General features: G+C 36.7%; 1 protein-coding gene across 1 annotated transcript; it reads right to left on the minus strand.

The window, feature by feature from the left end:
- Window positions 1-520: 520 nt before the first annotated feature.
- On the minus strand, window positions 521-9,325 carry slc25a28 (solute carrier family 25 member 28). Its single transcript, XM_052572485.1, has 4 exons — window positions 8,830-9,325; window positions 4,845-5,073; window positions 3,565-3,621; window positions 521-2,395 (listed from the first exon to the last, which is right to left on the minus strand). Exons 1-4 carry the CDS (start codon window positions 9,193-9,195, stop codon window positions 1,857-1,859), a joined length of 1,191 nt encoding a protein of 396 aa, XP_052428445.1. The 5' UTR covers window positions 9,196-9,325; the 3' UTR covers window positions 521-1,856.
- Between the last annotated feature and the right edge of the window lie 3,478 nt (window positions 9,326-12,803).

The raw sequence follows: 12,803 nt of genomic DNA on the forward strand, positions 1-12,803 counted from the left end.
GTTATCATTGTTTTTCTATGCACTACAGTCTATGTGATAGATAGCTTTTGAGATATTGAGCATTGATTAACTGAATCATCCTAGGAGGTAATTAACAAGAAACAAGTTTCTAAAAATAGAGGATAGTAAAACTTTAATTGGAAATTTGTGATGCAAGCAATTACAGCATAAACCTAATGCTTGAATGCACATTGCTAAAGCAGTTATATCAATTATTCATATTTTATAATAGTTATATCAATTTTCAGTTGTCCAGTACAATTTTTGGGGGGCTGTAAAGTTATAAATTAAACATTTTCCTGGCTTTACAAGGCAAGATTCCCATTCAGTCAATAAACTGACACTAAAATGTTTCTTGAGCACATATTATAATGATTTTTAAAAGTTCACGTGACACTGAAGACTTGTTTATTGATGCTTGATTATTGAATTCTGCTTTGCCACCTTATGAATAAATTACATTTTAAAACATTTAAATTGAAAAAAAAAAAAGTTTAAAATTGTAATATTGCAATTATAATTTGATCAAATGAAATGAAGCCTTGGTTAGACTGAGAGGCTTTTTTATAAAAAAAATAAAAATAAAAAATAAAACACACAGAGCTAGTGCATTATACTGCAGTGATTTTTTTTTTTACATACCAGTCGAAATTAATGTCAATCCAGAACATTCCATTAACTCCAAACTTGAATTATAGTATGATTAAATAAAGTGTATGAATAAATAATTAAACTCAGAATGACATCAGCCATTGCAAGCCAGGGAAATCCCTGCACTGCTAATTTATTGAAAGCTGAGGAACGGCCCATCAAATTTCCATCAATGAAACTCTCAATCAATCTCATCAATGTTCAACTGCCAGGTGCGTTTCAGCTGAAACTCTCAAACACTAGAGCTCAAATTCTGTTCAGAGCAAACCAAAGTACATTGCAGTGTCAATCTAGAAATAATTCCAAATGACCAACTCTATATTCACTGAATTACTCAAAAGGACCTCAACAGATTAAATCAGAATCTAAATTTTAAATGACACTCAGGTCATGTGATCTGCAGGTCTAAGGCATTGTTGACTGGATAATACTAATGTTGGCCTGAAGGACTGTGTGTCTTCCTAAAGCTGTTACAGATCTATATACAGTGTCCCCTAAAGACCTCAAAACAATTTTTCTAGAAGTTATGAAAGGGGCAACCATCTCAGAACTTTGGGTCAACTGCAGGAACATTTCCCACAAGTGCTGACAAAAATCCACCGGCCAAATACTACAAAAATAACTCTAACATAGATATCTTTCATTATCTCTGAGCGCTATTCAGCCAGTGGAGGCAATAAATTACTGTACAGGTCTACATTCTGCCATAAACAATGATTTTAATGATGTTTAAAAACCCAATTTGAATGTACAGATATGTCTTCACTTGTGCGTATTGGTTTTGGTTGGGAAAATATAAAAACAAAACAAAAATTAGGGTTCAGGTTTGCTGTTCTAGGTACTGTTTAGGAATTGGAGAAGTCTAGAGGCTCTAAACCCCACCCACAAACGTGAAGGATCACCCACTAATTAGCATAAAACGTCTAAAGAGGTATTTGACGCCCCCTTGTGGAAGGTGTAATTTGGGTTAAGTGCAAAGTAGTGAACAAAAACTTGAGCCTTCACAGTGAGAACTTGGGTCATGATTAATAGTTGAATCATACAGGAAAGTTTCACTATTAAATGCCAACTGAATGGAAGTAAACAGACATGAGTGTTTGGACTCTATATGTGCGTGTCATTTATTAAATCAGTCCTTTTGCAGCTCGAGTGTTTATCTGGTTGGTTATGCCAGAGAAAGCCAAGGTCAGGCCAGCTGTGCGCGCTTACTTCTCTCCGTCCCTCTGGATCCTGCGCTTCTCGTGCTGGTGTTTGGTGATAACATTCTTGAAGAACTCGTAGACGGACCAGCTGATGGCTGTCGAGGGCATCTGGTATATGACCCTGGCCTGAACGCCTTTGAAGTAAGCGGGAAGGCCGCCAAGCCTGTAGACAGTCCGGAAGGCATGGCCGAGGCCGGTGATGTGTCTTCCGCTCTGACTGACGGAATCGAGCGCCAGAGACTCTTGCGTGTTCAGCAGCGTCTTGCAAACGTCCAGTGGCGTGGTGGCGGCGGCGGCAATGGCACCCGCCAGCGCGCCCGACACCATGTGGGAGGAGGGGTTGTAATGTCTTTGGGGGTTCAGCAGCTCTTGCAGATATTCGTAGGTCATGAAGTGCAATGCTTGGAATGGGATGTTCATGGTGAGCTGCGTGGTGTAGCTGCGATAAAACGCCAACGCCCCCTCCTGCTGCCACACGCACCGCATACAGTCCAGAACGCCACGGTATGGCGAGTTAAACATCTGCATCCTCTGCTTCACCACTGAACGAGACAGTCAGACAGGAAACAAAAAAAGAGGACAGGATGGGGACCATTAGGCAAGTGCAAAAAGCCAGGTCATGACTGAAATACAGTAGGCCGATCAAAGCAGAAACGTCCGGACGTGAGCGGATCAAACGCGCCTCCTGTCTGACCTACAGTCAAGCGGTCTGCAGGGAACAGACAAGGCGACTGAGAGCAGGTGTCTATGCAGGGTCTCAGTCTGCCACCTGTGCTGATTAACCTTGAGCCTCAAGAGTGCAGAAACAGACACTGCTGTCAGACTGAGATTTGGCCCACTTGGGAATTTCGGCTAATGCTACTGTTTCAACATCGCACAACTGTTAATTAGAGCAAGGACAATCTAATCTCTCAAGGCTGTCTTTTGGAAATGTGTTTTTTTTTTTGGTGAAATGTGCCAGGAAATTAGATCTTTTCTGCCATCTCCTGGCTGGGAGCACACAGTAACTTCCAGACCAAGAGAGTCAAAGTTTTCTTGTTAGTAGGGCTGCAACAACTCAATTTTTTATTATTTGGAGAGGTAAATTGGGCAGGATGTGGAATAACATGCTATTTTTCAATACAACGGAGAAATTAAATTAAATAAATATAACAATATTCATCATTGCAGCCCTAGTAATTAGCAACATCTTTTTTACTTATTTAAAGTAAAAGTTTATTCTTTCTGACCTTTATTCACCTTTAAAACATGGTGATGGTACTACCATGATACTAATATATATATATATATATATACATACACATACACACACGCACACATATAACTACATACAGATATAAAGTAGAACAATAACATACACTACTGTTCAGTTTGGGTTGTCAAATGTCTCTTATGCTCACCAATCATCCAGAAAAAAAGTTAATTTGTAATATATATATATATATATATATATATATATATATATATATATATATATTTTTTTTTTTTTTTTTAAATAACCTTGTGATGCAGCATTTACTTGAAATTCAAATCTTTTCTAACATTATAAAATGTATTTGCTGTCACTTTTAATAAATTGAATACATATTTGCAGAATAAAAGTATTTATTTCTTTAAAAAGTATTTAACCCCAAAAGTTTGAATAGTAGTGAATGGCATATTAAAATCATATTTTATTTTTTATAGGAAGTAGAGATTAAAGTAAAAATACCTTCAGCTGGATTCATTGCAGCATCATGAAGCAATGTGGCAACACATCCAGCAGCCCCTGTAACACATCCCCTCAGACATTAGCACCAAAATTTGAGCATGCACACAGACCGGATAGTCACTGGACTTAAAATACAACAATCAGTTATACAGACAGATCAGATCACAGTCAGACAAGAACTGTGTCCTGAACAGCCACCAAATACCCCCTATGATTTAACAGAGAGATTAGGATTGACTGGATAAACTCTGGGGAATTTAAAGTCAGGAGAGAAAGAGTCTTTTGTTCAGGATACTGGCATTTACTTCACTCATCGTGTCTCTGTTTTATGATAAGAAGCAAAAACTGCTACAGCTTCTGAGTCTACAATCTTAATCCCAAGGTGCTAACAGGACATGAGACATCTGCCTTCAAGCTATGACTCAAAAAACTTACAGAAGCACACTGAAGTATCAAGGTGTCTAATCATTTTCATTCCTTTTCAGTGAAATCTACTGGTAAATGGTAACATGCCAGCAGTTACTTACCACCCTTTCACTCTGACCTGGAGGAAAGAGAAAGAAAACAGACACTACACAGAAACACCAACAACGACTTCCACTTTGAGCTCTGAAACTAAGTCTAAATAGCATCACACCACAATCTGACAAATGCAATGATACAATATAAATGCAATCAATTCCCAAATTTCTCTACAGATAATACAAATATTTTTAATTAGAATTAGAATATGGACAGTTAAGTTTGTGTAGTGACATTACATTAGCTTTAGCTTTAAAGGTATTACAACAAAGTTAGCAATGCAATTCAGTTTAACAAAGTTTTGCACTGATTCTTTGCCAGATGTTAAAGATACAACCTGAAGGAATATCATTAAAAACGTGGATTATTCTTTGCACGTTCAAAGATTTACTACCCACATGATGATCTTTTATATTTATGGCTGCTGTCATGATATTGGAGAGGGGCAGTTTTGGCTATTTTGGGATTTGACCTCATACTAGAAGGACATTTTAAAGAGTTCATGACAATACATGATTCATACAGATAACGCAGCCACTGCCAAATATCTAGTTCCAGAATGTTTATGGCTTTAAACCACTGCCGATCTTCACTTAATTTTAGCAGTCATTGCAACTAATATGTTAATAAAGTTAAAAAGGCCTTGTGAAAAAGCAAAAAAGATTTTAGAATATTTTAAGCCAATTCAAGCCATTATTAGAATTGTGGTTAAGCTGCTGAGAGGAATTAGTAGGACTGATGGGCCGGAAAACTGGTACCGTTCGCCAAATGACTGTTCGCTCCCGGATGGATGATATCACTGAGGACCTTTTTCAACCTTTCGTAACAGGCGAAGTATAGTGCGTGGGCTGGCCCCGCCCCTACAGCTGTAACATTCAGACCCCTGATTGGCCTCCAGATTCCCTCCGTCCTCACGATTTGCCACAAAGCGTCCATCACGTTACGGTAGCGGGCAGCTGGCTCTGGCTGAAGGCTCTGCATGCGCGTCTGCAACAAAGAACAATTGTTTAAACTTACAAGCCCTACTATTTAGATTAAACTATTAGTATAAATACAGGCATTAAAAACAGGGACTTTCAGTTCACATTTGTTCTTAGACTTGCTGATTTTGTTCAAAAAGAAAAAAAGAAAAAGAAAGGGCAAAACATTTTTCAATAATAATAAAAAAAGCTAAAACATTATTTATTACATGTATATATATAATAGATACATTACACATTCACAATCTCACATTTGCAGCAAAACCTTTCACACAGCTAGAAAATATTTTATACGCAATATTTATAATCTCAAACCTGCAACAAAATATAAACCAACGCAACACACACAATAGTGAAAAAATAATTAAGTGTGAATATTTATGAATTTTACGTCACATAGCAAAGTCATTGGATCTGTAGATCAGAACTGAAGTTTGCAGCAATACGGTCACACGGGGACATAATCTAACCACCACCTAATCTGCTTTTCCTGTGGATCTACAGTATCACCTGACATGCATGAGAACAGTACCAGCTTCTACAGAAACACCAGCATTGACTCAACAGTGGAAAAATCTATGTGCTTAGTTCTTAGTAATGCACTTGGTTGCCCAACACACTTTACAGATACACTGTGGCCTTGAACGTACCACAAAAGTCATGTTTGAACTGACATGGTCAGCATGGTTGAAAACGTTAGTTCAGAACGACAGCTGCAATGTGGTGAAATTCAAGATGCCTGCTGTGGCTACATGAGAAACGTTATTCATGTAAGGAAACAACACTTCCATAAAAGGCCCGGGAAATAATCATATTTGCCAATAAACCATATCTGAAGCCAGTCTTAATGAAAGGGGAGTGTGGGACCACAACCTCCATCAGGAAGGTTCAAGATTGCTCTTCAAACGCTTGGGAATGGCCAATGGGCCAGGGAACAGAGTCTTGTACAAAACAGAAAACTGGTCTTTTAATGCATCGAGTTAAACTATACAATTTCTTTCAGGAAACAGCCTAATGAGATTTAAAGGTTTAGGTTAGTTCACCCAAAAATTACAATTTCCATGGTCTACTCACCCTCAAAGCATCCTAGGTGTATGTGACTTTCCTCTTTCAGAATAATCCAATCGGAGTTATATTAAATTGCCCTTGCTCTTCCAAGCCTTTCAATGTGGGTAAGCGGGTGTTTGTTGTCAACAGTTCAGAAGATGTGAAATAAAGTGAGCGCATCAGTAATAGGGGGTGAATAAAGGCCCCCTGTAGCGAATCCAATGCGTTTTAATAAGATAAATATCCAGAATTTAAACGTAATAACCACTTTTTTTCTAACATCTGCTGACTGTGGGAACCGGAAGACGTGCAGTAATTCAAACACTATAAAAAAAAAAAAAATCAAACGTTAAGAAAACTTAAAAAGTTTAAGGAAACCAGCTTCAGCGGAGCAACTTTTATTGTATTAACTGAAAACAACAAGTTTAGAAAACTCAAAAATCTGCTGAAGCTGGGTGCCTTGAACTTTTACGTTCTCTCAACTTTAGATTTTTTTACACTGAATCTGTAGTACATTTACCACCAAGAAAACAATGTACAAGAGCTAAGAGAGCAAAATGGATGAATGAATGGACCATGGTAACTATGAGGTTAGGAAGACATAAAAGCAGCTCCCCTATTTTTTTATTAATTAATTTAGATTCACAATTAATAATATACTTTTTATACATGAAGCAACAGTGCCAAAGTTTACAACTAAACAAAATAATCCACAATGAATCGTATAATGTCACCTTAGATAAATGTCACATTAACAATTAAACAACATCGCTGCTGCTATACCAAAAAGCATGTTTTTATATAATAAAAATATGTGGTTATATAATAAAGCCCCAAAGGTGATATCTGAATTTATAAATAGACAGAAAAACAAAACAAAAATAAATTTTATGGGGAAAAAAAAACCATCTCTTCAGTAAAGGTTTCTCAACTTTGGAATATGTTACAAAATGAATTAAATGAACACAAGATTTTTACGCTGTTTTATATTAATGGTGAAGGGCTGGTTTAAACCAAAGCAGAACTGCACTCATTTTAGTAATTTACCAATTACTTCTGCATTTTATTTTTAATTATATTGCAGTTTTTTTTTTTTTTTTGAGAAAAGTCTATAAAAGATGCAACTTCATCTGTGCTGTAATCTATACTGTATGTACAATGCATTGCTTTTATTTTATTTGTTTATTTTTTGGAAGGACTGAAATCAAGTTTTTGTCCCCAATACAAATAAATTAATAATGGACTGTACAGATGCTGTAGTTACTTCTACACTTCTTTCTGCATCTCTTTTCTAAATAGGGAAAACGTGCAGTGTGCCACACTGTGTGCTGTTCAGAGTTTTAACTTGACCTTTGACTTAAGTGTAAACAGAATGTACTGTTAGCTTTACCTTTCCTCATCCCTCATACTGCTGTGAATCAACCTCAGCATGGAATTTCCATATTTTGCAAAGAGACGGATTACAATTAAAGTCAACAAATAAGTGCTTCAATCCAGCTTCACCACTAACCTATTTCCAAATCAAACAAGACATTCAACAAGAACAAATGTGGGCTGAACTTGATTTTATACATTAAAAACTGAGGTCTCTGACAGGTAAATAAAGAGGTGGATTGAAATCAGTGCAGAAGCAAAGAAACAACCCTACATACAGGCTGGTACTAAGTTTTATACCATGTATTTAAACAGTAATAATAATAATAATAATAAACAACTGTTAAAATGCACAAAAGAGATCAGTGTTTTCTTGGATTACAGTCTGGACTGGCCCATTTGAGAGGGAACACCTGTGATGGACATAAAACAAGTGTCTTTGTCTCTAAAGAACCCTTCACTTCATCCTGACAGAGCAGCTGAACACTCAAAGTAATACTTCCTTACAGTTTGCCAATGGCATCTTGATCGGTACATCCAGCAAACACTTCTAATGCAAAACAGCTTCAATGACACATGAAGTGAGGTGTCCTGTTTAGGGAAATGCAGTTATGCAGTCTGAGAATCGGTCTAGTAGTTACACATCTAGTAGCATATCAAAGACGTGCTATTGCGCATTGTCAAATACATGATACAATCCCAGGTAATATACTGTCATTATGTTAACCTTCGACTTTATATAACAAAACTCAGGAGACTGCACTGCATTTGAACTACAAACTCAATGCGCATGCCCGTATCCCAAAGCAGCGTCAACAAGGTCACGTGGTTTAGGAGCGCAGAAGCCACGTGTGACCTTCCTTTCTCGTGTTCATGTTTCATAATGACACCTCTCAGACACACATGTACTAGCTACTATCACTCTAAACCACAGGATACAATCAGATCACTATCCACAAAACAAAAAACGAGGCAATCAGTTGCTAGTGGAATTCCATGCTTGGGACTTTAGTTAGTTACTACTAGATCAGTCTAGACAGAATTACAGTACACTGGAGAGATTACATGACTAAAAATGATTCTTAACTTTAATAACTGCTATGAATATGAAATGCAGTTATTATTTCTGTATGTAGACAAACAACTATAATCCGAGAAAGGAGCAGAGGGAAACTATATCGTCTGCAAAAGCATGAAGACTATAATAAAGAGTCTGGAAATCACACAGGGGAACTAACTCGACCTTGCCAGCTTGTCAGATCTTTCATGGGCCTTCTGGTCACATTGACTCTACCTGAATTCTTTATACAGCTCTTGCTGTTTTACAACTGCGTTTATTTACCTTGACACAATCAATAGGGAACATCAGGCAATGCTCCATGATTCCTGCCACTGCCCCTGCCAACATGTGCGTGCTGGTGGAGGCTCCCTGGGGCAAACCCTCATAGTCCGGTTCCGAGGAATCATTGGCCTCCTGGGAGCCATAGAAATGTCCAACATGAAGCTCCGTTTCTCCTGCTATACGAGGTGTCAAAGTGCCGACTAGACTTTTGGAAACACCCCAGAATCTGCCGCCAAGCCAGTGTATCTCCGCGCCCGCGGAAGCCCCGGCCACCGCGGCATCGCCGCCCGATGTGTCCGCTGTCATCCGCCGCCTTCGCACAAAACCATCCGCTTCCATTTGCAACACCCAGTCCTTTAAAATCATGCGTTCCACGCCCGATGTTTACGTGTTCAACTCAGGCCTCTCCCGCCTGCGCACCGGGGAGAGGACGCGTCCCGTTCGGCTTCGGCTAGAACTGCGCAGCAGGCGGTGACTGACAGAACAGGCCGCGAGGGGAAACGGAAACGCCCTTTCGCTGTGTCCTGAGCTGTGATTGGAGGAAACAGTTGTCATTCAATTCAGAACGCGCGCAGTCGATATTTATGGGATACAGTGACATAACACCGAACACCTGATAGAAGCAGCCAGAGATGGGAAGCTCTTTTGAAACTCTTTTTCGCGACTCGTTCTTTTGAACAGTTTGTTTGAAAGAAGCGTTCAATAAATAAATAAAATAAATAAATAAATAATTTCCAAAAAAATACGTTCCATAATGAACAAATACATAAATAAAAAATACTTGACCTTGACATCCTGGCGTGGATATATTTCTTGCTATATATAGGCTATGGAACAAAAACGTGATTCATTTGTTAATTATACCACACACACGACCAAAAATGGCAAAATATATACAAATCGTAATTTTTATGGGAAAAATCATAATATGATATAATAAAATGTATAGAATAGCCTACTTGAAAATGTTTCTCTAATTCTCAAGGTCGGCTATTTTGGTTAAATAATAATAATTATTATTATTGCTGTTGTTGTCTATTTTTACGGTGTATTTCTTTCGATGTTACTATTATTGTAACAGTAATACACAGTGTTAAATTCCTATGTAGCCTATATGAACATTTTCTTTTTGTGCAACTAAAATACATGCTTTTTTGAAACATTGTTGTATAAGTTTTCTATTAAAATTAACTTATTATTACTATTATTATTTACAGGGTGTGTTTTGTATTGCAGCGCTGATATATTTCCTAAAAGTCAGTTAGTGTCAAAATGGAATATGCATTTATAGTAAACAACACCAAAATTAATTTACATATTTTTACTGAAAAGGTTTTTGCATGTTTCATAAAATATTAAATGCATAAGAAAATTAATAAAACTGTGGTGCAATTTTATTTATTTATTTATTTATTTTTTACTTTTACATCACTAACTGGTATACTTCATTGGTTTCTTTATAACTGCTAGGACTGATTCAGTCTAATCCATTGTTCAGAGTGGGAGAATTAAAAGTTTTGTCTCGCATAAGCTGCACCCAACGTCAAAAAACAAGAGGTTATAAATTAAAAACTGAGGCGAGGATGCATTACATAGTTAAACAGTGTTGGCTTAAGGATTGAAGGTCAAATCCTAATATCAACAGAAACAAGCCTAAGTTGATTTGCTTGTCCTAACTGGTCACTTACCCTCATCAGGCCGGTCTGATGTGACCAGCTTAAATCAACTAGCAAACCAGAATATATTTTATTTTACATTTTCTACATGTATCAGCAAATTTCATATAGCTTTTATGCTTTTCCATTATAATTACAAAATTTCCATATAGGCCTACTAGCTATTGTTAGGCATGACATTTTTAAAGTGAGATATTGTACCCCAGCTTATGTACAGTATGCATCACTCTCATTATCAAAATGTTGCGTAGGGCTGAAAAATAACAAAAATCATAGTCTTCAGACAATAAGTAAACATCAGCAACACTATCATTATCTTTATCTCTTTTGGAAGAAAATTAATTAGGCTGCCCAACAATAACCTAATTATACTTTAAAGCAGGACCATTTTCAGCTTATTTCATTTTGGCCGTGAGCCCATGGTGTAGAATTTCTGCCGACAAAGGGAATGAAGTGTTAATTTTCGCTTACAAGAAGAAAATTCCATGGCCTTGATCAAATTAACGTTGACTGTGTGTTATCCAAATGTGTTCCTTCAAGGAAAGCCAAGCTGGCGTGCCTGTAGAGTATCTCTGTGTCTTGACCATAATTGACCAAAATAGAGGTGTCGGGAAACCCTAGATTATCTAATAGCAGGCTACTTTATTTCTTTTCCTTCTGAGAACCTGAATCAATAGGAGTTGATTTTCACAGCATAAGCAAAACAAATAGAAGTTAAAGGATATTGTATACTGCGTCACAGCAATTACACATAATATAGACTCAAATTGAGTTTCTAATTCATTTAAGGCCTAAGCTTTGGTTATCTTCGGTTACTTGAGTGAAATGCACAAAGCCACAGACCTCCTGCTTTTCAAATGTGTCTCTAAAAGCTGTCTGCAGTCCCATCAGCAAGATGTTGATGCATCATCTCCTATCATATTTAGCATAGAAAGAGAACCACTTATGATCTCTTCAGACGGGCTCTTCAGTCAAGATGACTTCTCTTAGCTGAAGAGAACATTTCTTAAGTATGGCAAGGCTTTGAAGTAACTTTATTTGACATGTCATATAATTGAAATAGACAATATTCAAAAGGCTTTGAATTAACTATGACCTCCCCATCTTAAATAGTCAATGATTCATGTTAACGAGATATTAATTGATGTAAAAGTCTGATACAGAAATGGTTAATCTCAACACCATACATGTTAACAAGATATTAATTGATGTAAAAGGCTGATACAGAAATGGTCAATCTCATATGCATTCTTTTGTTAACATTTAGTTAATGCATTCACTAACATGAACTAACAGTTAACAATATTTTTACAGCATTTATTAATCATTGGTCATCTTATAAAAATATGATTGTTTGTTTTTAGGTCACTATGTATGCTGTACTGGTTGGTAAATGCTGAAAATAACATTAAGATAATAAATGTATAATAAATGTTGAATGGCTTAATGTTGTAATGTAGTGTTCATTTCAACTAATGTGAATAAATTAAACGTTAATAAATCATACATGAATTAAAGTACTAATACATAAAAAGACTTAGTTGATCATAATAATTAATAATAAATCGTCTAGATTCTTAGCTATAAATGATCTTTTGAGGCTGATATAGAATGAATGCTTCCTCTGTATTATGAAAACCCAAAGTCTTTGCCGCCACCTACTGGAATAAAATGTGGCTTTATTCTTTCTTTCTTTCTTTCTTTCTTTCTTTCTTGACTTCTCACAGGACACAGAAATGATGAAGATACAGTAAACAACTTTTACTTATTTTGTTCAGTTTATTTTGTTGATCACATGTTTACAAATTCAAAGATCACAGGCGTGCCCCAAACAGGTGATATCTGTTTATCTTGTTCATAATCATTTTTCACACTGGTCTCAGAAGCCGCTTTAAGAAGCAGCTCAATACAATGGAGCTACTGTAGCTCTGTCTTGTGCCTCTGTCTTGTGATTTTTTTCCTTGCGCCAGGGTATTAATAGACAAACTCTTTTAAATAACTTGTTTTGTCTTGATATGCACTTTCATTGCACACTTTTAAAGAAGTGGAACACTATCACTCTGTTAAGTGTTTATATCGAGGCCTACCTTAAGGTGGCTATCTTACTTTCAAGTAAAGATTATAAAACAAGGTTAATGTCTTACAGGTTAACGTAAAGACTTGGTTTATTTAAAGAGCCAATTGACCATCAAGCTTTCTACTTAATTTTGTACCTTGGTCTAACACTGAAAATGTTCTCAAGATGTTCTATGTGACTTTGAACAGGCACAGAAAACAACAGACAGTTAATGTATAAAT

The sequence above is a fragment of the Carassius gibelio genome, chromosome B13 (assembly GCF_023724105.1).
Source record: "Carassius gibelio isolate Cgi1373 ecotype wild population from Czech Republic chromosome B13, carGib1.2-hapl.c, whole genome shotgun sequence".
NCBI classification, from domain to species: domain Eukaryota; kingdom Metazoa; phylum Chordata; class Actinopteri; order Cypriniformes; family Cyprinidae; genus Carassius; species Carassius gibelio.